At 42.3% G+C, this 23,398-nt stretch overlaps 1 protein-coding gene across 1 annotated transcript in view; it reads right to left on the reverse strand.

The window, feature by feature from the left end:
* Nucleotides 1-23,398, reverse strand: part of LOC132390763 (high-affinity choline transporter 1-like) — a 67,554-nt gene that overhangs the window by 23,433 nt on the left and 20,723 nt on the right. The window contains exons 2-6 of the mRNA XM_059963312.1: nt 22,582-22,809; nt 21,224-21,337; nt 11,161-11,316; nt 8,840-8,988; nt 8,589-8,732 (exon numbers count right to left, since the gene is read on the reverse strand). Coding sequence (XP_059819295.1) covers nt 8,589-8,732; nt 8,840-8,988; nt 11,161-11,316; nt 21,224-21,337; nt 22,582-22,765 — 747 coding nt within the window. The 5' untranslated portion in view covers nt 22,766-22,809. The remainder of the gene's footprint in view (nt 1-8,588; nt 8,733-8,839; nt 8,989-11,160; nt 11,317-21,223; nt 21,338-22,581; nt 22,810-23,398) is intronic.

The following is a 23,398-nucleotide window of genomic DNA, read 5'->3' on the forward strand; positions in this document are numbered from 1 at the left end:
CAGACAGACATACTTTTATTGATCCCGAGGGAAATTGGGTTTCGTTACAGCTGCGCCAACCAAGAATAGTGTAGAAATATAGCAACCTAAAACCATAAATAATTAAATAATAATAAATTAATCATGCCAAGTGGAAATAAGTCCAGGACCAGCCTATTGGCTCAGGGTGTCTGACCCTTCGAGGGAGGAGTTGTAAAGTTTGATGGCCACAGGCAGGAATGACTTCCTAGGACGCTCAGTATTACATCTCGGTGGACCTTAACCTTAACCTTACCTTTTATGCTCCTGTACTTTTTAATGAAATGTCCCTTCTTGTTACAAGCATTGCAGACAGTATCTTTGAATTTACAAACATTTGCATAGTGCGTTCCTCCACACCGTAAACATTCCACCCGCCTTGCCTGTTTACCAGCCTCCCTCCTGACTTGGAGCATTGCCACCGACTGCAACCCCCCATATCCTTTCTGTATACCCCTGGCATTATCAGCAGCCAACTCCACGCCTTGAGCAATCTCTAGGGCTGTCTTGAAAGTCAATGGTGGGGTTTCCCCCAACAAGTGGCGTTGTACGGCGGCATTATTAATGCCGCATACTAATCTGTCACAGAGCATGGCATCCAACACGGCTCCGAAATCGCAATGCTCCGACAGCTGCCGAAGCTCAGCCACAAAATCGCCCACAGACTGACCTGGCTTCCGGACAGGGCTGTGAAACTTGAACCGTTGGACTATCACCGAAGGCTTCGGATTGTGGTGGTTCCCCACGAGCTTGACCAGTTTGTCGTATGGAATTTCTCCTGGTTTCCGTGGTGCAGCTAAGTTCCGTATCAGCTTGTACTTCCTTGCCCCACACATGCTCAGGAGACTAGAGCGCTTCTTAGCCTCCTCAGTAATTCCATTAGCACAGAAAAAGTGGCCCAACCTTTCTTCATACTCCGGCCACTCCTTGATTTGCTCATCGAACACACCAACTGTTCCAAACGCAGTCATCTGAACACGAGGCTCCTCACCCGCTCGCAGCTCCTGATCGAAAATGGGGCCGACCCGTCCACAAAACCAGTTTACCTTGTCACCAAAAATAAGTGGTAACTTCTACTTTACAAAAAGGCCACTTGACAACTTGGTGGCCAAAAGAGCATTTTTATGCGGGACGGCAAATGATATTTACAATACAGAGGCTTTCAGGTACCTCGTGCGGCCTGGGTGGAGGGACTGTATACAATGCATACTGGGAGTAAAAAGAGCGGAAGTAAAGACCCCGCCAACCCCGGATCCCGCCTCTGGCTACCAACAGCCTCCCGATGAGTATTAACTTACGTTTAATAATACTCACATTACAACAGTGACGACAAGCCAAATCTCCTTAACTTTCTGAGAACATAAAGACATTGACATGCTTTCCTTATAAGTGCAGTAATGTGCCGGGTCCAGGACAGGTCATTTGATATGCAAACACCCAGAAATTTAAAGCTGCTGACTTTCTCACCATTGAACCCTCAATATAGACTGGAGGATAGTCATTGCCGCCTGTGATTCGTCCAACAACAGAAGTGGTGTTTACATATTTGAAGATGGCATTGGGACTGTCTTGGCCTCACAGTCATGTGTATAGAGAGTTAAACACACAGCTTTGAGATACCACTATGTTGACTTTCAGCCATGAGGAGATGTTATTACCAATCCTCAGTGCCGTGAGGAAGTCAAGTCTCTAGTTGCAGAGAGAAGTACAGAGGTCTGGGTATTGAAGCTTGATGAGTTTGAATGGGATAATAGTGTTGAATTCCACGCTATAGTTGATATACAGATGAGTTGCTATCATCCAGATGGTGCAGAGTAGGGTGAAGAACTAGAGAAACCACATTTGCTGATGATCGGTTGTGGCAGTAGGCAAATCGGAACAGATCCACGTCATCCTTGAGGCAGGCACTGATTCGCGCCACAGCCAGCCACTCAAAACACTTCACCGCAGTTGCTGTGAGAGCCACTGGATGGTACTGACTGAGGCAGGTCACCGCGGTCTTCTTGACCACCTGTACAATAGATGTCTTTCTGAAACAGGTGGGAACTTAAAACCACAAGTGTGTGAGTCTGCATATGTCTGTAATACTCCAGCCAGCCGGTGCATACTGTATATATCTTTAGTACTTGGCCAGGTACACCATCTGGAGCTCAAAGTACAAATTTGTTATCTAAGTATGTATACTATCTCCAACCTTGAGATTCATCTCCTGGTGCAAGCACTCACAAAGCAAGGAAACACAGCAGAATCCATGGAAAACCACACACAACAAAGACCAACCAAAATCCAATGTGCAAAAGAGAACAAGTTGTGCAAACAGTAAAAAAAAGAAAATAAATAATACAAGGAGCATGAGCTGCAGAGTCCCTGAGACTGAGTCCGCAGCTGAGAGTCAGTTCAGCGCTGAGGCGAGTGAACCTAGAGACCTAATGGCAGCAGAGCAACAACTGCTCCCGAACCAGGTTATGTTGGACCCAAGACTCAAATGAATGTGCTGCCAGCATTGCCCATTGAATATAAGGCAGAGAACGGACCCTGGAGGCCAGCAGTGGCAGCAAGTTCTGGACTTATGGGACGGAACGTGCGATGCTCTGCTTCAGCGGACAATGCTGCGCGTGGGACTTTGCCTTGGCTAATGTTGCTAGGTCTCTGCTTGACCCAGATTCCCTATGCATGAAAGCACTGTTAGCAGATTTTAAGAACTGCTGGCTTGTGGACGCAAAGGACTTTGAGTCGTTACCCTATATCCCCAGCAGGTTCCCCATGACAACAGTTTAGCGCATGCGCCACCATGCAGGAATTCACTTGCCTGCCAGATGAATTTCCAAACCTCACCACACCCACGTTTTCCACTGCAGTCACAAAGCATGGTGTCGGTCACCGTATTTCCACAACTGACTCGCTGGCCCATGCCCATGCACGTAGACTGGCTCAGAAAAGCTGGCCAGCGCGAAGGCTGAGTTTGCTAACATGGAAATGCTTGGCATTGTGTGCAGGCCAAAGAGCCCTTGGGCTTCATCCCTCCACATGGTTCCTACATCCAATGTTGGTTGCTGTTCATGCTTAATGAAGCCACCACCCCGATCATTATCCGATGCCACATATTCAAGATTTTATGGCACGTTTAGCCGGGAAGATAATATTTTTGAAAGTGAACTTAGTCAGGGGCTACTATGTGTCTGTGTGCACTGACAATGTTCCCAAACTGCTGTTATAACCCTATTTGGCCTATTTGAGGTTCTGTGCATGTCATTTGGATTGCAAAATGCAGCACAGACTTTCCAGTGACTAATGTACTCTGTTAAAAGACATCCAAAACCTAACAAGCCAGCGTATTCAAAACTGAGCACTTATCACATCTTTGCGCACTTTTCAAGCGCTTGAGCCAACATGGGTTAATTATTAAACCTGTTAAATGCTGGTTCAACATTCATGCTAAGAGCTAAAGTATTGGAGGAGCATGTACGTGTAGTCAAAATGAAAGTATTGGCTTGACGCTTTGCCTGGTGGGCTGGGATTAGGCCAGCAAACCGAGCAGTTTACTATGCACTGTTTGGGATGACTACACATCCAAAAGATGCCAAGAGCAGTGCCTCTCCGTCCCGGGGAATGGCCTGCATTGCCCTGGCAGGGGGTAAATGTGGATTTTGCTGGAACATTCATGGGCACAAATTACTTGGTGGTCATAGTAGATGCAGCTACAAAGAAGCCAGAAGTTTTCCTAGTAACATCCACTATGGCTTTGCACACTGTTGATGTGTTGAGAAGCAATTTCTCAAGGATTGGGGTTCCAGAATACTTAGCAGAGACAATGGACCACAGTTTGTTGCAGATCAGTTTCAGTTATTCCTGAAATTAATGGAATAGGGCACATTACAACTGCACCCAGCTACAAATGGCTTGGCAGAAAGATTTGTCCAGAGTCTAAATAATGCACCGTGAGCAATGTTAGCAGAGCATACTGCACTGATACTGAATCAGAAGCATGTTAATTTCCACCTTGCATATCGCAATGCATCATACTCCACAATCAACAACTCACCGGCTACACTGTTCCTGGGTTGTCCCTGGCACTCACCCTCAAACCCAACCTCAGAAGGAGTATGCAGAACAAACAGCTGAGACAAATGGAGGGCTCCTAAATCAAAGAGGTTTGATGTTTCCCTACTGGAAAAACCATCCTGGTGAGGGACTACAGAGGTGATCGTAAGTGGGTACTGGGAAAGATTAAGGACAGAACTGGACGGCTCTGCTACACAGTGGAGGTTGCATGCAATGTCATCTGGAGACAACACTTTGATCATTTAAGGAGAGCAGGATCAATTGTTAGAGAAGGAAATTGCCTAGAGCTGTCAGAACCTCTTCCTGCAGTCCCAGAGAAAACTCCTACAATCACCATGGAGGAGACCTCAGAACCTCAGGTTGTTTTACAGTCTCAAGTTTCACTGCCGTAATTCTTACCTGCCAAGCAGAGTGACCCCACTCCGCACCCCCATCAGGAAAGATACTATTCCAGAAGAGTAAGAACTCCTCCACAGTGATTAACTCTTTGGGCCTGAATAGGACAATTTAAATTTACCAGCAGTGGATGTCTATATAGTAGTTACATTATATAGAGTAATGTGTATACAGTAGATAACTAGAGAGGCATACATTACATATTTGAGTTAAGGTGCATTTTATATTGAGTTTGAGTTTATGGCTAACCAGGGAAGAGTGTAGTGTATTTAATATTTCAGTAATATTTGAGTAATATTGTAAATACAGTATATTGTTTGATTAAGCATTCTTTGTTTATATAATTCATGTAGGAAGCACTGTAGATGAATGGCATATGTCATTATACCACCATGTCATATGTGAGTGCCTCACTAAAAGAAAAATGAAAAAAAAAACTAAATAGACAAAACATATCCTGGCTCACGTGCTTTTCTTTTGATTAGTTCTGGAGTTACAAAACATAACAGGTTTGAAACTACATTTCTCAAAGGGAAACTACAGATAAAATGGCCAACACTTGACTGCTAGATGTTCCAGGTCAGGGTAGCGGAACTGAGACAGATGACCATGTTTGTGCACCACGATCAGTTAATGAGGAAGCCCACTCACCCTTTCTACTTTTAAGTGACGTTGCTATCCTAGCCATGTAGTGGAGAGTGAAGCCCTCGGGTGACAGTGCTGTGTTGGAATGCTGGGAGTGAGCCCTCTCTCCGTATAACAAAGTATACAGCAGCTGCTGATATCCCTCTGGTAATACAACTTTGCTCTGAGATCTTCAACTTCATTTTTGACAGAGTGTTCATTAGCCAGCAGATTGGTAAGAAGTGGGGTCCTCAGAGCACAGCGTTTCCATCTTACTTGCAGCCAGAATATTTTCTGTGTTCCCTTTCTCTTAAAGGGAAACTGCAGTCCAACTGCTGACAATTTTGAGAATCCATAGACCTGACGTTTTTCACGGAGTTACGATCTTGAAGAAGATCTGGACATTGGCCTCAGAGGCTGAAATTACAGGGTCACCTGGAGATGTGGGAACTCCTATAAGTGTGTTATAATTCTTTCTATCAAACTGTGCAAAGCTCATGCAGGAGTGATGGGATGTTGTCATTTATGCCGCCTGATCTCCCTTTGTAGGAGTTATATTGTGCAAACCCTGCCACAGCAACTGAACATCCGTCTGTGATTCTAGTCTATTCTGAAATTGCCTCTTTGTGCTCACACTGCCTTGCAGAGGTCATGCTTGAGCTTCTTATATAACTCCAAATCACCAGCTCTAAATACTGCAGTTCAGCTGATTATGAACCTCCTGGTTCATCCAGGGTTTCTGAAATAATGCCAGTTGATTCACTATGTCCAATTCAGAGAGCTGAAAATCCTTGATTAAATGCCTCAGATGATTCTCTTCAACTGTGTCGTGTCCTTCACACTACACTGAGCTACTGCGAATAGCTTTTATGTTCGAGAGTTGAACTTGAAAGGTTCTATTCTGGAAGCAAGGGTGTAGGAAGGTCAGATGTAGTTACAGACTTGCCTGCACTATTGGTACTTTGTAGAAGTATTTGGGATTGCAAGTTGATCAGTGAAAAATGTGGTTTTAATACAGAAAGAAAAAACAGATCACTGGAAGAACTTGGCTAGTCAAGCAGAATCTGTGGATGAGAAATTTATGTCAATATTTTGAGTCAAGACCCTGCATTAGGACCAAGAGGGAATGGGAAAGATTGGCAGAACGTAGCAGTACAGATGATCAATGATAGTGGCTGGTAGGCGATAGGTACAACTAAATGAGGAAAGCTTGATGTGCAGATAAGACAAGGGAAGAGGAAATAGGAAGGGTGATCAAAGGGAGAGAAGACTGGGTGGACAGTTGAGAATCTGTGGGAGGAGATCACTGGGGGTGTGGGTGCCAGAGCTTGGAAAATTCTTTCTTGATAATAATGACCAAATTAGAATATGAAAATGTGTTCTTCCTGTTTCTGTTTGGCACACTGTAACAATGGAAAAGGCCAAGGACAAACGGGACAGTAGTGAGAACAGGAAGCTTGACATGGGTGTTGTGGACAGAGTGCAGGTTCTCCATGAAATGGTTGACTGGGCTGTGCGTGGATTCACCCAATGTAGAACAGGCAACATCATGAGTACCAAATGCAGTAGACCAGGTTGGAAGAAATGCAGATGAACCTCTGCCTCACCTGGAAGTTCTTAACTGGTGGAGAGGATGAAGGAGAATGTTGGGGGATGGGTGGGGTGGGTGCTGAAGGATAATTCTGCCTAGGTTCATAGATTCAAGGAATTTTTCATGGAAACTGTCTATGCCAACCAAGTGGCCTGTCAATATTAAACCAGTTTGACCTTTCCTATCCATGTAACTGACTTGATGCCTTTTAAATGTGTAATTGCACCTCCCTCAACCCCTCTGCTGGTAGCTCATTCTACATTATGCATTAGAAAAACTGATCCCTTTCACTTAAAACCTAGTTAACCTATGCTCCTCATAAATTTAAAAACTTCCATAAGGCCACCTTTCAGCCTTCTTCACCTCAGGAAAGCAGTCCTAGCCTGTCCAATCTCCCCTGCCCAGTCTCACTGAAGCCCAGGCCAAATTCCTGTGATTTTTTTCTGCACCCCTTCCATCGTAATCATCTCCTTTTTATAGCACACCAACCAAAATGCATGTCGTACTCCAAGCACAACGTAACCAAATACCTGTACAACTGTAATGTGAGTTCCAACTCTCCCATTCAATGCCTTGGCCAATATATGCAAATATACTGCATCCTGGCCTGGAATAACTTTCCAAAATGCATCTTCACATTTGTCCAAGGTATCTTCCATCTGCCATTCCCTTGCCCATTTTCCCAGTTCATCTAGCACTTTGACAACTTTCTTCATTGCCCGCTATACCACCAATATTGGTGTCATGGGCAAACCTATAACTCATGCTACTTAAATTCTCTTCCAAATAATTAATATGTATGATGAACAATAAGAACCAAGCACTAATCCTGTGGTTCTCCATAGTTATAGGTGTCCAAACTGGAAAGCAACCCTCCCTCCACTACCATCTCTTTCTCTTACTAGCAAGCCAATTTTGTATCCTATTTGCTATTTCAACCTGGTTCCCATGTATTCCAACCTACAGTGTGGGATCACGCCATAGGTCATGCTAAAGTCCACATGGATAATATTTACCACTCTGCCTTTGTTGTCCTCTGGATCACCACTTCCTATGAATTAATTGTACCTAGGAATTGTTACAGCATTGACTATAACTCTTCCTTTTGTTCTACAGAACCAAGATCAAACTAACATGGAGCAGGAACCGGAGGATGGGAGATATGAAATTTTCACCACTGACAATCAATCTTTGTTTTGGCCATTTCATCGTTTACTTTTTTATTCTCAATCATTAAAGCAGACAATCCCATCTGATAATTCTGGTGAGTTCTTTTTCAGTAAGCAAAGCACAACTCCTAAGGTCTGGAGCAGTCAACGGTGAAAGCCAAATGTAGATTCTATCAGGTATCACTGGCAGCCTTTGTACTCACAAAGGACAAGTAGCAGTTCAGAGGGGGAAATGGTAGTTGTATATCTATCCGACAATGAAATTACTTTTTGTATTTAAAGTTCAGTATTTGTATGTATGTCTGTACTTCCTAGGGTTTTGCTGGGGATGAGCTTGCAGCTTACCATACATATCCTGATTGAATCTATTTCTTTTTCAGCCGTCAAACTAACTTTTAACTTTCAACATTTCAACTTTTAACTTTCAACTGCCAAACAGTTCTTAGTGCCTTCCCCCTTTGGCAGAAGTGAAGAATGTGCTCATGTTATGTGTGTTCACGTATGTCCCATATTGCTGGTCACCCACCAAAATCTTAATAATAAGTCACAACTCAATTTCTGAAATGTAACATTGGAGTATCAAATTTAGGTTTTAGACATGTGCAGCAAACTAAATTACTTCTGGAAGCTACTTGCAAAACAGATTTTACATACAGTAGATTCTTGGGGGCAAGTGGCATCATTTTGTTTTCCTTGCATTGATAGAACAATTGATATTGTATGCATACCATCAGAAAGTAGTTGTCAATCCAGACCCAGGCCTTTTGAGCAGGTATCTCTCCGATCCAGGGCTCACGGTAAACATACTGTGTAAACGTGGTGCTGATACTTGTAACAGCAGGATGTGAAATAGCGAAAGGCAAGCTTAGGTACTGAATGAAGAATCAAAGAAACAAATTTCAATCTATCACTATGTGCTCTCTTTGTATGCACGTATTTGAAACTGAACTACTAATAACTTAGACCTTCAAAAACTCACCATTCCCAGAAAGATACAGAAAAGCTGAGCCATGTCTGTGTATGCAACAGAGTATAATCCACCAATCAGAGTATAAATGACCGATATCACAGCAGAAACAATAATAGACAGGTGAACATTGATTTGAAAAATCACACTCAGCGATGAACCTGAAGCATAAAATATTTACTAATTATCAACTTGAATGTAGCCTGTGACAATTAGAGTAGATTAGTTAATTGAACTTTAAGTATCTATGAGATATCTAAGAAATTGATTTTCATGCAGAGTAAAACATCAAGAGTAGAGTCCCAGTGAGTACATCAAGAGTACAGTAGTTTCAGTCAACAGCAATTTGGTAAGTCACTTAATGAAGGAATATGCAAAGCAAAGGTTTAGCAGTTAAAACCTAGGCTATAGGTCAGTGGCAGCAGCAGTAAAATTGTGTACTACCACAAGCTAAACAGAACTAGACATGAAAACGTGGTTGTCTGTGAATAGCCAGAAAATTTTTGAAAGGGCAAAAATGTGCCTCAGTTTCATCTGCTAATGATCCAAACAAACGTTGCCCTATAAAGTGCAACACATCACGCTGCTGGCATATGACATGCCCTCTTACAGATTCTGCGAGAGGATATGAGCTCCATAACATTAACGCTATAACTACTCTGATATGTTCCCCACAAGAGAAGATGTCCTATCACCTTAAATAAATTGGACAATCTGTTGCTCAATCTTCCATAGCCATAGGAACGGAAACATGTCTAGACCTTTTGCACATGTTATTTATTCCATTTAGTACCGCCTTATGCTGGTGAATCTTTGCTCTCCCACCCTAATGCCAACATAATCTAAAGTGAGTGCAAAACTCCGCATGAGTTCCACTGGATATTTACATAACTTGCCAGAACATCTTTCTTTTGCATTTTCAGGCCCTTTGAGACAAAGGCCAACATTATATTAGTCTTTTCAATTATTTTTGTCACTCTGCATCAGCTTTCATTGATATTTTTACACATATCTCTAAATCTCTCTTCTGTTAGAGGTGCAGTGTATCTTTCACTCTGGATGGTCCCACAGCTCCCTTCATTAGACTCGATTGCTAAAGCTCAGGTTACTTATTACTAATGTCCCTTCATAAATCTCTGCTCCCATTGAGATTTTATTTAATCATATCATTTACCTACATCACTTACCTTGTTCATAAGACCATGTGGCAGCATAATTAGGCCATCTATCCCATTCAGACTATTCAATCATGGCTGATCATCCTGTAATTATTAATCCCTTTACCAATGTAGATCCTCTGCCTTGATTTGGCCTCCACAGCCCACAGTGGCAATGAATTCCACGGACAGCCTTCTGCCTGAAGAAATTTGTTCTCAGCTCACTGATTTATTCTGAGGCTGTGCCAATTGATCCCTGTTCCTTGGTCTAAACTGAGATGAAAACCTGAGGCTGGGGTCATCAACAACCACAACCCACTGGTCCGAGTACATATCCATTACTCCTTGTCTCCTATCTACCAACCAATTTCCTATCCACGCCATTAACCTCAAATATTAACTATGGATACTGCCTGGATTGCTGAGAATTCCCAGCATTCCTTGTATTCATTGCTGAGTTCCATTATCTGAGGTACCTTACTTAGGAGACCCTGCCCATGTCAATACACTGGAGCAGAACCTACTGTGCCTAGCCCATGTTGCGTGTTCACCTCTCCTGAGCCACAATTCCTTGTGTGGTTGTGAGACACCCAATCTCCTGCTGGTCTCAGGACAAACTGCAAGAGACATCAAGATGCCGCTTATATTGTGTATTTCTTTTCCTCATTTCAACATACTGCTGAACCAATGCTGTATTCAGCACTGGCGTCCAATAGTGGAGTGGGTTATCTGATCTCACCTCCCGTGCAACGTGTACTTCTGTGCTGCTGAGTGCAGGCTCAGATGTCTCAGATGCATCGACATGTGCACCGCAGTTTGTTGGAAATTCCCTTCACAACTACTAACTTATCACCAGGGTGTTCTGGTCTGTAACCTTATGGTTCCATATGCTTTAACATTCTAATAGTCAGCATGTGAAGCCTTATCAAATGTAAGTGGGATGTCGGGTAGTGATTTCCTCAACATTTAGTTTCACCAGAAACTCAGATGGGCAATCCACATATATACTGTGGCTAATAAAAACAGTTTGGAAGTGGGCTATCATGTGGCAAATTACTCAGATTCTGACAGTTAGAAGTCTAGTCACCATCTATAAAGCACGTGATGGAATATTATTTCTTCCCTTACTTAAAAGTGTAAATCAATATATATAAAATTAATGCCATATTTTCTCACCAAGGGCAGATAAAACAGCTCCAGTCCAAAAGACCTCTCCCAAAGCAGCAGGAATGAAGCACAGTCCTCCTATCCAATTACCATAGGTTTCCTGAATTGGATCCAACATGGTCACATATTTCTTTGAACGCATTGGCTTAGCGAAAAACAAACCACCTACAAAAAAATCGTTGAAGAACTACCTTGTTATATAAGTTTCCATTATTTCAGTAGGATAATGGTTTGAATTACTGAATTATGCAAGTATTTATGTTGCAAACACTTTTGTAATTAAGTATGCATACAATCTCATCATCTGGCATGAGATGATATCATCAAAATTAAAATTGGCAATAAAATAGAAACATAAAACACCACAAATGCTATACAAATCAAGGATCAGTCAAACAGAATTTTTGTGAACTAGGTCCACGACCTTTCACTAGAATTGTAAAATACTAAAGGAAAACCAGTCTGAAGATGCAAAGAAAAGGCAAGGGGGATATAGAAGAGAACATTGATGAAAAGAGTTGATTAAATAACAAAATGACAAAGCCATGAGGAAGAGGTGGTAGTAGTGGGTAAGTAAAGAAACTATAGAAAAATGGTTATCAGAAATTGTTAAATTCAACCAATGGTTTATAAGGCTGCAAACATTATAGTCATAAGTTGAGGTGCTATTCCTCAGGAATACATTGAGTTTAATTGGAGCACAGCTGGAAGGAGAGGTTTGAGTGGTAGGGGCAATAAGAATGGACATTACATGGTCAGTTTACTGGAATGTTTCCTGATGATGTCCACTTGCATTTCCAACACCTCAGTGGATGCATTAGTTCGCACCTGCATGTAGCATGACCTAAATAACCTAGGGCTGATAAGTGGTAGATCACATTAGTGATACAGAATTGCTTGACAATGACTACTTCTGATAATTGAGTGTAAACATCAGTTCAATTCAATTCATGTTTCATTGTCATTCAACTATACATGAATACCCGTGAATACAACCAAACAAGACAGCGTTACTCTGGAACCAAGGTGCACAACACAGTACCACAATCATACACAGAGCAAAGCACACATAGCATGTACAAAATTGCAAGCACGTAAAGGTATCAGTAAGATACAGCAACACCATAAAAGAGTCCAGACTTGAGCCAGCAATGCCGCAGAAAATTGAGCATTGAGCAAACAATGGGGTGGGAGGTGTGAGGAGCACCACAGCAACCCTGGTGAAGTGCACCAGCTTCGATGCCTCTCTCCTGGTGGCTGTAAACAGGCAATGTCACAGCTTGAGGCCTAGTCCTCCCTACGACTGAGGCCACACAGCTCCTCTGCTCTCTGCCAATAAATCAGTGCATCGAACTTGTGCTTTTCCTCATGAACAATGTCGAGAAGGCTCTTGCGAACAGAAGAAAAGTGACCAAGGCAGTCACTTGCTACTAGACTCCACGGCTCCTTCAACTCAGACAGCAGCATGATGTGCCGCTCCTTCACCTCCATCAATAAGCAACTGATGGGATATCCTGCAATACTTTATGTTTTTAATGTGCAAATAAATTTAAATAGGATAGTAGCACCTTTTGTTGACCCTGTAGAAGGTGCTGCGACTAAACATGTTGCATCTTGCTGGAATTATCTACCCATGACATTTGTTTGCATCATTATTCCCAAATTTTCACATCCCATGGGTCTCCAGTGACCAGGGCCAATAACTGTCTATAAGCCTGTCATCATCCAGAACAAAGCAGCTCACTTGATCAGTACACCATTCAACACCAAACATATCATCCCTTCATCAACGCTGTACAGTACGTGGATCACATGCAAGATCGACAATCGCTACTCATCTGCAACTGCATCACTGCACTAAGCTGTTAATTGTGTAGATGACGGAGGGAGGTTAGATAGCAATACCATGCTGCACTTTCTCCTCTAAATCACACACTATTTTTCTTGGAAATACACCTCTGTTCCGTCATTATTGTTGGATCTAACTCTAGGAATGCTCACCAATGGTATCAACATGGGTGGTCATGGGGGAATCTAGTATTTTGTGGCTCATGGAGCAAAAGTATTTGATGAAGCAGTTCCTCAATCTATGTTAGGTCTCACTGATGTAGAGGAGGCTGCACCCTGAGCATCGGATACAACAATGACCTTGAAAGACTTGCAGGTGAAGTGTCGCCTCACCTGGAAGGATTGTTTGGGGCTCTGAATGACAGTGAGAGAGAAGGTGTAGGTATACTTGTAGCACTTGTCCCCCTTGCAGGGATAGGTGGCAGGAGGGAGATTAGTGGGAAGGGATGAATAGACAAGGGAGTCACATAGAGAGGATCCCTGTTGGAAGCAGAGAATGGGGGGATGGGGGAGGGAAAGATGTACTCAGTGGTGGGATCCCATTGAAGATGGTGAAAGTTATGGAGAATGATGCACAGAACACAAGGGTTCATGGGCTGGTAGGTAAGGACAAGGAGAACCCTATCCCTTTTATGGTGGAAGGAAAATGGGGAGAGGGCAGATGTGTGGGAAATGGAGGAGATGCAGGTGAGGGAAGCATTAATGGTAGTGGCAGGGACACACCGTTCTTTGTAGAATGAGGATATCAAAGCTGTTGTGGAATTGAAAGCTTCATCCTGAGAAAGGTGGGAAGAGATGTAGCCAAAATAGTTGTAGGAATCAATAGGTTTATAAAACATATCAGTGGATGGTCTGTCTGCAGAGATGAAGACCAAGAGATTGAGAAATGGGAGAGATAAAGTGAAAATGAAGATAGCGCCTGCATGCATTGGTGATTCTCTGTTAGCTGCAGAAAATTGTTCCCGTTTTCCACTTAAATACACTTCTTTTGAATGACTTTCCTTGCAATCTACAGCATGTAATTTTCATCTTAACAACGGACCATGCGATTTCATCAATGAGCAGTCATGAACTCCAGCGGGGCAGCTAAGCACACTGCCACGAATGCGGCATGAGAGGCAGAATTCAAACCAGGCTGAGACACTGAGGAATGAGGCCTCCTCTACTCAGCATCTTCTTGGCGAACGTACAGTCACTGGAAAATAAGACTGACAATCTCAGGACAAGGCTGCTGTATCAGAGGTAGATGAGGCAGATCTCAATTTTTTGTGGCATTGGACTTGGTTAACAACAAACATGTCATAGCTATCCAAACAGAAGGCTTTACAATTTTCAGAACGGATCAAACCGCAAACTCTGTAAGGAAAAAGATGGCGGTGTGTGCCTTTTAATCAATTCTGTTTAGTGTTTGGACATTGGGGTTATGCCAACCTCTTGCTCCTCTGACTTAGAACACTGAACGATTAAATGTGGACCATTCTACTTGCCTTGGAAGTTCTCATTTGTGATACTGACTGCAGTTTATATATCACCAGTGGCTGATTACAGCAAGCACTCGTGAAACTACACAATGTCGCCTGCAGGCAAGAACAGCTGTTCCCTATGCACTTCAAATTATGAAACCGTAAGACACAGGAGCAGACTTTGGCTATTGGCCCACCAAGACTGCTCCACCATTCCATCATGCTGATCATGTTTTCCCCTCCTCAGCCCCACTTCTTGGACTTCTCCCCATAATCTTTGATGCTGTGTCCTTTCAAGAACCCATCATCCTTTGCCTTAAATACACCCAATGACCTGGTATCCACAGCTGCCTGGGGTAACAAATACCACAAATTTACCAGCCTCCGGCTAAAGAAATTCCTCCATATCTCTGTTTTAAATGGACTATCACCCAGTCGCACTTGCATCCACAGTGATGAAGTGTTTTGAGAGGCTGATGTTGAAGCATATCAGCTCTTGTCTGAGTGGCAACTTGGATCTGCTCCAATTTTCCAATTGAAGCAACAGCTCCACAGCAGATGCCATCTCACTGGCTCTTCACACAACCTTGGTACACCTGGAGATCCATTCATGTGGATGCTCCTTATCGATTACAGCTCAGCATTTAATACCATCATCCCCTCAAAACTAAACAGTAAACTCCCAGACCCGGGCCTCAGTACCTCCTTGTGCAATTGGATCCTGGATTTCCTCATTTGCAGACCCCAGTCAGTTTGGATTGGCAAAAAAAAAACTCCTCCACAATTTCCAAGAGCACAGGAACATCACAGGGATGTGTGCTTAGCCCCCTGCTCTACTTGCTTTATACCTGTGACTATGTGGTTAAGTACAGCTCTGACACCATATACACCACTGTTATGGGCTGTATCAAAGGTGGTGGTGAATCAGTGTACAGGAGGGAATTCAAGAATTTGGCTGAGTGGTGTAATAACAACAACCTCTCACTCAATGTCTAGAAGATTGTCGACTTCAGGAGAGAGAAACCCGAGGTCCATGAGCCAGTACTCAGTGGAGGATCAGAGATGGAGAGAGACAGTAACTTTAACTTCAATGGTGTCACTATCTCAGAGGACCTGTCCTGGACCCATCATAGAAATATAATTGCAAAGAGAGCACAACAGTGACTCTAGAGTCTGCAGAGATTCAGCATGTCATCAAAAACCCTGGCAATCTTCTGTAGATGTGTGGTGGAAAGTGTATTGACTGGCTGCATTACAGCCTGGTATGGAAACACCAATGCCTTTGAGTGGAAAATCTTTTACAGAAGGTAATGGATTTGGCTCAGTACATCATGGGTAAAGTCCTCCCAACCATTGAGCTCAACTACATGAAATGTTGTCATTATGAAGACCATAAGATATAGAAAGTAGCATCCATCATCAAAGATCCTCACCACCCCTGCCATGCTCTTTTCTCACTGCTACCGTCAAGTAGAAGGTACAAGTGCCTCAGGACTTGCATCACTAGGTTTAAGAACCGTTACTACCCCTCAACTATCAGGCTCTTGAACAAAAGGGGACAACCACACTCATTCTATTTCTGGTTTTCCCACAACCAATGGTCTCATTTTAAGGACTCTTTATCTTGTTAATTCATGCTCTCATTATTTATTCCTGTTTATTTATATTTGCATTTGTTGTTCACTGATCCTGTTTACAGTTACTGTTCTATAGATTTGCTAAGTATGCCCAAAGGAAAAAGGATCTCAGGTTGTACGTGGTGACAAGTATGTACTCTGATAATAAATTCTACTTTGAACTTTGATGTACATATTGCATTTCATTCCACACTCTCGCCCTTTTCCTGCTGATCTCTTTTCTAATATCTCATGAAATGTCTTGCAATCCCATACAGTCAACAAGCATCCACTTACGAATTTAACATGCTAGCGCCATGTTCAAAAAGTTAACCAGATTTGGCAGACCTCTACAAAATTGGGTTTGTACAGTTTGTTTTGCCTAACTATTCAGACACTCATGCTACTTTCTTAAAAAAAACAAAATTACTAAGATGCCTCATCAAGGAAATTCAGTGATTGGCTGAACTACACCAAAAGAAAAATGGCAAGTACATATTAAGTTAGCAGGTACCTCTGGTATTGTTGGAGGAAATTCCTACTCATGTGTGAAGGCTAATGAGTGAAAAAAATTGAAATATCAATGTTAGTAAACATTTAATATTTCCAAGAAAATATGAAATTACTTTTGCTAAGCTATTTAGCTGTATTTTGTCTTTGCATGTCCATTCCACAAAATAATTGATTGTTATTGGTAAAATGAAGCTTAACACAGATTTAAGGAGTCAGCACCTCATCTTCCAATTGGGCATGTTGTAGTTTCTGGACTCAATATTGAATTCTACAATTGCAGGTAACTTAATATCTCTGTCTGTATCGTGACATCCACTCAGCTTGTTTTACTTTCTCTCCCTTTTATTCCCTTTTGTGAAATGTATGATAATGCATTTTAGTAAAAGGAACAATAGTGCAGGCTATTATCTAAATGGGGAGAAGGTTCAAACATCAGAGGTGAAGAGGGACTTATGAGTCCCCACGCAAGACTCCTAGAGGGTTAATTTACAGGTTGAGTCTGTGGTAAAGAAGGCAAATGCAATGTTGGCATTTATTTCAAGGAGATAGTGCTGAGCCTTTATAAGACACTAGTCAGGCCATATTTGGAGTATGGTCAACAGTTTTAGGCACAGAAAGGATGTGCTGTCATTGGAGAGAGTCCAGAGGAGGAGGTCCACGAGGATGATTCTGGGAATGAAGGGGTTAGCATATGAGGAGCATTTGGCAGTTTTGGGCCTTACTCACCGGAATTTAGAAGAATGCGGGGGGGGGGGGAGGGGGCTCTCATTGAAGGCAACCGAATGTTGAAAGGACTCGATACAGTGGATGTGAAGAGGATGTGTCCTATGGTGGGGGATATCCAAAACTAGAGGGCACAGCCTCAAAATTGATGGGGGATCCTTTAGAACAGAAGTAAGAATGATTTTTTTTTACCCAGAGAGTAGTAAATTGGTGGAATGCTTTGCCACAGACTGTGGTGCGGGCCAAGTCCATGGGTATACTTAAGGTGGAAGTTATTAGTTTCCTGATTGGTCAGGGAATGAAAGGATATGGCAAAAAGGCAGGTATATGGGGTTGAGTGGGATCTGGAATCAATCATAACGGAATGGTAGAGAAGACTCGATGGGCTGAATGGCCTGATTCTATTCCTGTGTCTTATGGTCTTCTTACTTTAGTCTTTTTACTAAACTCTTCCATTTTCAAATTCTAATGACTTTGTCTATGTTTTTTGTTGATATTTTTACTCGCTAACTGCTCCTATTCACTGTATAACCTTGTTTACAGTTTACCTCCAGGATGGCCCCATTTTTACCCTATCAAAATAATCTTCCCTCCCCTCCTCCTGCAGTTTACCGAGCTTCTTCTCTCCCTTTCTTAAATAGGGAAAAGGATTTTTGATCTGAAGCATTAACTCTGTTACTCTTCCCATAGCTGAGGCCTGAGGTGAACGTTTCCAACACTTGCTCTTGTTATCATACTGTATAGCGCTCCTTTGATGGGCACAATGAGAACCTCATGAGATGACCTTGGGAAGATCATGAGCAGTGCATGTTTTGTTCACGTACAATGTGCAGGAAAAGATGTGCTGCTGCACCCTCTGCCTATTGCTGTAACCTCAGGTTAGTTCTTTTCTTCTCTGCCACTGCGTGAACTACCGCTGCCTGAAAGCTTGTGCTACCCTGATGTAATAGGTCCTCTCAATGCTGTAAGGATGTTCTTGCATAGCATTGCTCTGCAATGTTGTGACCATGCAGGATGTGTCTGATTATAATGCTGCTATTTGCCATTCAAAGAATAAGTCATCTGCATTACTGTCGGGGCTTACTCAGTTTTTACAACACAGAAGTAGGCCAGTGAGCACAATGGGTCCTTAACAACTCTCAACAAGGCAGTCTCATTAACTACGTTCCCCCTCTCCTTATTTTCCTGCAGGCTGCAACTTTTTCTCTCTCACATCCCATCAGACCCCATTAGATTTATCTGGCATCTATGAAACATAATGGGTAATTTGCATGAACTAAATCATGGGAGAAGAGCAGCAAGTAGCTGAACCTCACACAGTCACGGGGAAAACATGCAAACTTGGCACAGAAGACAGCACTCAAGATCAGGAAAGCACCCAGGTCCGTGGAGCTGAAAGTCAGCAATGCTAACTCATTTTGGAAGGGAAGACCCCGTCAGTCGAGTTGGCAGCAACACACCTCAAACTCTATCACACTGAGCACTGGTGCCCCCCATCCCAGGGTTGTGTTCTCAGTCCGCTGCTGTTCACTCTGCTGACTCACAACTGCACTGCCAGATTCAGCTCAAACCTCGTCATCGGGTTCGCTGATGATACGACAGTAACAATGATGAGCTGGCCTACAGGAAGGAGTAGAGAGGCTCTTCAAATGGTGTGAGAACAACAACCTGAGTCTCCACACAGCCAAAACAAGAAGAGATGATTGTGGACTTCAGGAAGACACAGGTCAGCCGCTCTCCATTGCACATCAATGACTGAAGAGCACAAAGTTTCTTGGTGTTCACATAATGGACAATCTAACCTGGACCCACAACACCCCCTCAATTTGTCAAGAAGGCACAACTGTGTCTACGCTTTCTGAGGAGACTGAAGTGTGCAAGTCTCCCAACCCCCATTCTAACAACTTTCTAAAGGACCTCCATCGAGTGTCCTGTCTTGTGTGGTACGGATGCTACAAGGCATCGGAATGCAAGACCCTGCAAAGGACAGTACAAACTGCTGAGAGGATCACTGGGGTCTCCCTCCTTCCCTAGTTGTGACATTTACTAGGAGTGTTGCAAACAAAAGGCCCAGAGCATTGTTGAGGATCCCTACCACCCATCCCACAATCCCTTTGACCCATTACCATCAGGAGGTACAGGAGCATCAGGAGTAGGACTGCCAGACTAGATAACAGCTTCTTCCAACAACACACACAAAATGCTGGTGGAACGCAGCAGGCCAAGCAGCATCGATAGGAAGAAGCTTATAGATTCGGGCTGAGACCCTTCGTCTGGACAGTTTCTTCCCTCAGACTGTGAGACTAATGAATACTCAGCCACCACTGAGGTCTCGACACTAGGACAGCGAGCTGTTCACTGTACTTTTTAACTGTTTACCTGTGTTGCACTTCACTGCAATGTGTCTTGAATTACATTTTATTAGCTTATTTATAGTATAATATTTTGGTTTATATGCTACGTGTGATATACATTGTGTGGGTACACTGTGGTCTGGAAGAACAATGTTGTATTTGATTGTATCTACAGTCAGGTGACAATGCCATGTCAGGTGACTCATTCAATACCATGCAGAAGAAAATGCGGCTGTAAAGTTAATTCTAATTTTTCAAAATGTCTCTAACCAATAAGGTGCATTTAATTACATATTGCAAAATATTCTGTGGTCTGGAAAATAGCTCTATAATATTTTCAGTTATTTCTCTCCAAAATGGATGGCCAGTGAAGGAAGCCCAGAGGACCATAAGGCCATGAGATATAGGAGCAGAATTAGACCATTTGGTCCATTGTGTTTGCTCCGCCATTTCATCATGGCTGATCCAATTTTCCTGTCAGCACTAATCTCCCGCATCTCCCTGTATCCCTTCATGCCCTGACCAATCAAGAATCTATCAACCTCTGCCTTAAATATACATAAAGACTTGGTCTCCACAGCTGCCTATGGCAAAGCATTCCACAGATTCACCAGTCTCTGGCTAAAGAAATCCCTCCTCATCTCCATCCTAAAAGGACACCCCTCTGTTCTGAGGCCGTGTCCTCTGGTCTTACATTGTCCCACCAGAGGAAACATCCTCTCCACATTCAGTCCATCAAGGCCTTTCAATAATCGATAGGTTTCAATGAGGTCACTCCTCCTTCTTCTGAATTCTAGTGAATGCAGGCCCAGAGCCATGTAATCCTGGAATCATTTTTGCCCGATATCAGCAGTTATAGATGCGAATGTTTTACAGAACAAGGAAGATATGGATGATCTAAATTTAATGTCAAAAACATAATAAAACTGAAAAATGAACATATGTAGCACATCCAAATTTTAAAATAGTAGTATAAATTGTGTTGTAGACTTTTATTTTAGAATTAAACCTTCATATTACAGCAATAAAGGTTGGTGATGATTGTTTACCTTTATTATTTGCACTTACCCATTATTCAATATCAGCTTAGGAATATTTTCCTTGGTTTATCTAATATAAAGATTTTCAACTTAGTACCATAGGCAATCGGTAAAATAGACATGTATGTCTGCATCCTGATCTAATACAAATAAGAATTCAAAATCTTTTTCTGTTTATTACTTGTTATATTCCAATGTTTATTTTAACCATTGATGGTACTGCATTTTGTTTAATACCTAACGTTGCCCTTGAAGGAGCAGCAAAAGGAAAAGATGCATCACTTAAATCATTATTTGGAGAAACCTTTGTCTTGGTAATTTTATTTCTTTAGATAATGAAGTAAGTATGTACTACTACATGCCACAATGAAAACTAAAGTGTAAGGATTAACAGACAACAACATAACAGAAATAGAACCTGTTTGGTTAACCAAAGCATTCACATATTGGCCCCAAATTAAAATTTTGGGTTTTTAAACAAACTACAGAGAATCTGGAAAAGTAAATCTCCTTACCGATGGTAAGACTTAATGCAAATCCTATTGGAGCCTGTGTCCATGCAAGACCATGTTCAACAAGATAGATTGCTTCTGCTGTGCCATTTATATAAGCACCACCAACCCAAGTGGCTGTAGGACAAAGGGGCAAGTTATTTCAATGTCGAAAACCAATAATAAAGAAATACACTCACTGGTCACTAAACAGCTGCTAACTAATGCAAATATCCAATCAATCAATCAATTGTGAGGCAGCAACTTAATGTACAAAAGCAAGCAGAGATGGTCAAGAGGTTCAGTTGTGGTTCAGACATCAGAACGGGGAAGAAATGTGATTTAAATTATGTTGACCATGGAATCATTGTTGGTGCCAGACGGTGGGGGGGGGGGGGGGGGATAGTTGTTGAGTATCTCAGAAACTACTGATCGTTTGGGATTTTCATGCACAATGGTCTCTGGAGTTGACAGAGAATGGTGTGAAAGACATCCAGTGAGTGGCAGTTCTGTGGCTGAAAGTGCCCTGTTAATGAGAGAGGTCAGAGGAGAATGGTCAGCTTCCTCAAGCTGATGGGAAGGTTAACAATAACTCAAATAACTATACAACAGTGGTGTGCAGAGGAACATTGCTGAATACACAACACGTTGAACCTTGAAGTGGATGGGCTACAGCAGCAGAGGACCACAAACATACACTCAGTGGCCACTTTATTAGGTAAAGAAGGCATCTAATAAAGTGCAATTTGTTGTTTGGGATCGACATTCATGCTTCAACTACAAACATAGCAACTTGACTGGAGAAAGATGATGCTAAATACCTATCATCTCTTGATCAGTTGAAGGAGTCTACTCTTGCAGCTTTTCTAAGTGCCTCGTCAGCTGTACAGTAATAAACAGCACACATCACGGTGAAATCCAGATTGCTACAGCACATTTCGGGTCTACATTATTTGACTCACACTTTAATTTCCACGCTGATCAAGTTGTTGTGGTATTGCAGCAGAAGGAACAGAAATGTGCACAGATTTTGGGATGTGTTTTAGCACCAGAGAATACAGTTTGTCTGAAGCACAAGCAGTACAATGACGTAGCACTCAAGACAGGAGAAATTGAGAACTGGTAACAATAAAATGGAAGGGTGATGGTCTTTTCATACTTATGGGAAGCATAAGATCTTGGGGCAGACATTTATATATAAACTATTTCATTGGCTTTTAGTCTTTGGGATGTGCAGTGTTTAATATGGACTCCAGGACTGTGGCAATTAAGCTGTTACATTCCCCAACAAGGACAATCCTCCGTGTGATTAAAAAAAACATCAGTAAGCAAACATCTTTAACATTGTGAAATGTAGAAGTCAGTTTAAACAAGAAGCTCACCAGTCATTGTAAAAATTCCAAGAAAAAGACCAATATCTCTTCTTCCTATCATTATAACCTCATTTCGAAGTATTTCTCCTTTACTCGTCCTTTGTTTAGTTTTCCTGGCAGCCCATATTCCAATAGCGAGGATTAACAAATAGAATAGGATGATAGTGACAATCCCTCCAGCATCAACAGCCATTTTCAATCAAAAGTATCCTTTATGCAGGGCACTGTCATCTATGGCTAGATGAAATAAACATATTCATTATTTATCATCATTTTAAAATAAATCACAAAGTGTTCTAACTGATTTTACATATCCATCTTAAAAAAGCCCAAAAGTGACCATCTATTTTTCAAACCTGCAAGTTCATCTGACTAACCACAAATGTTAATATTTTATTCCAACGTATCCTATCAGTAAGCCAAATAAGGTGTTTGTTTATATTTAAGACTAAAATGTTTGACTTCTAGTGTGAAAGGAGACCCACCTACTCCATTTCTGACACCTCTTTCAATTGTCTCAATCTCTCTGTCTCCACCTCTGGAGATAAACTTTTATACCCTACTGATGATTCTCACGGCTGTCTTGATTATACCTCTTTCCACATTATCTCCTGCTATTTCTTTTTCTCAGTTCCTTTGTCTCCACCACATCTGTTCCCAAATTGAGGCTCTGTTCTCCTTCTTCAAAGAATGGGTTTCCTTTCCTTGACATTGGCGGCTGCCCACCCGCATCCTCCATTTCCCAATCATCCGTGCTCACCCCGTCTTCCCGCCAGCTTAACAGGGATAGAATCCCTCTTGCTCTCACCTTCCACCCCATGAGACT

Source organism: Hypanus sabinus, chromosome 3 (genome assembly GCF_030144855.1).
Source record: "Hypanus sabinus isolate sHypSab1 chromosome 3, sHypSab1.hap1, whole genome shotgun sequence".
NCBI lineage: Eukaryota > Metazoa > Chordata > Chondrichthyes > Myliobatiformes > Dasyatidae > Hypanus > Hypanus sabinus.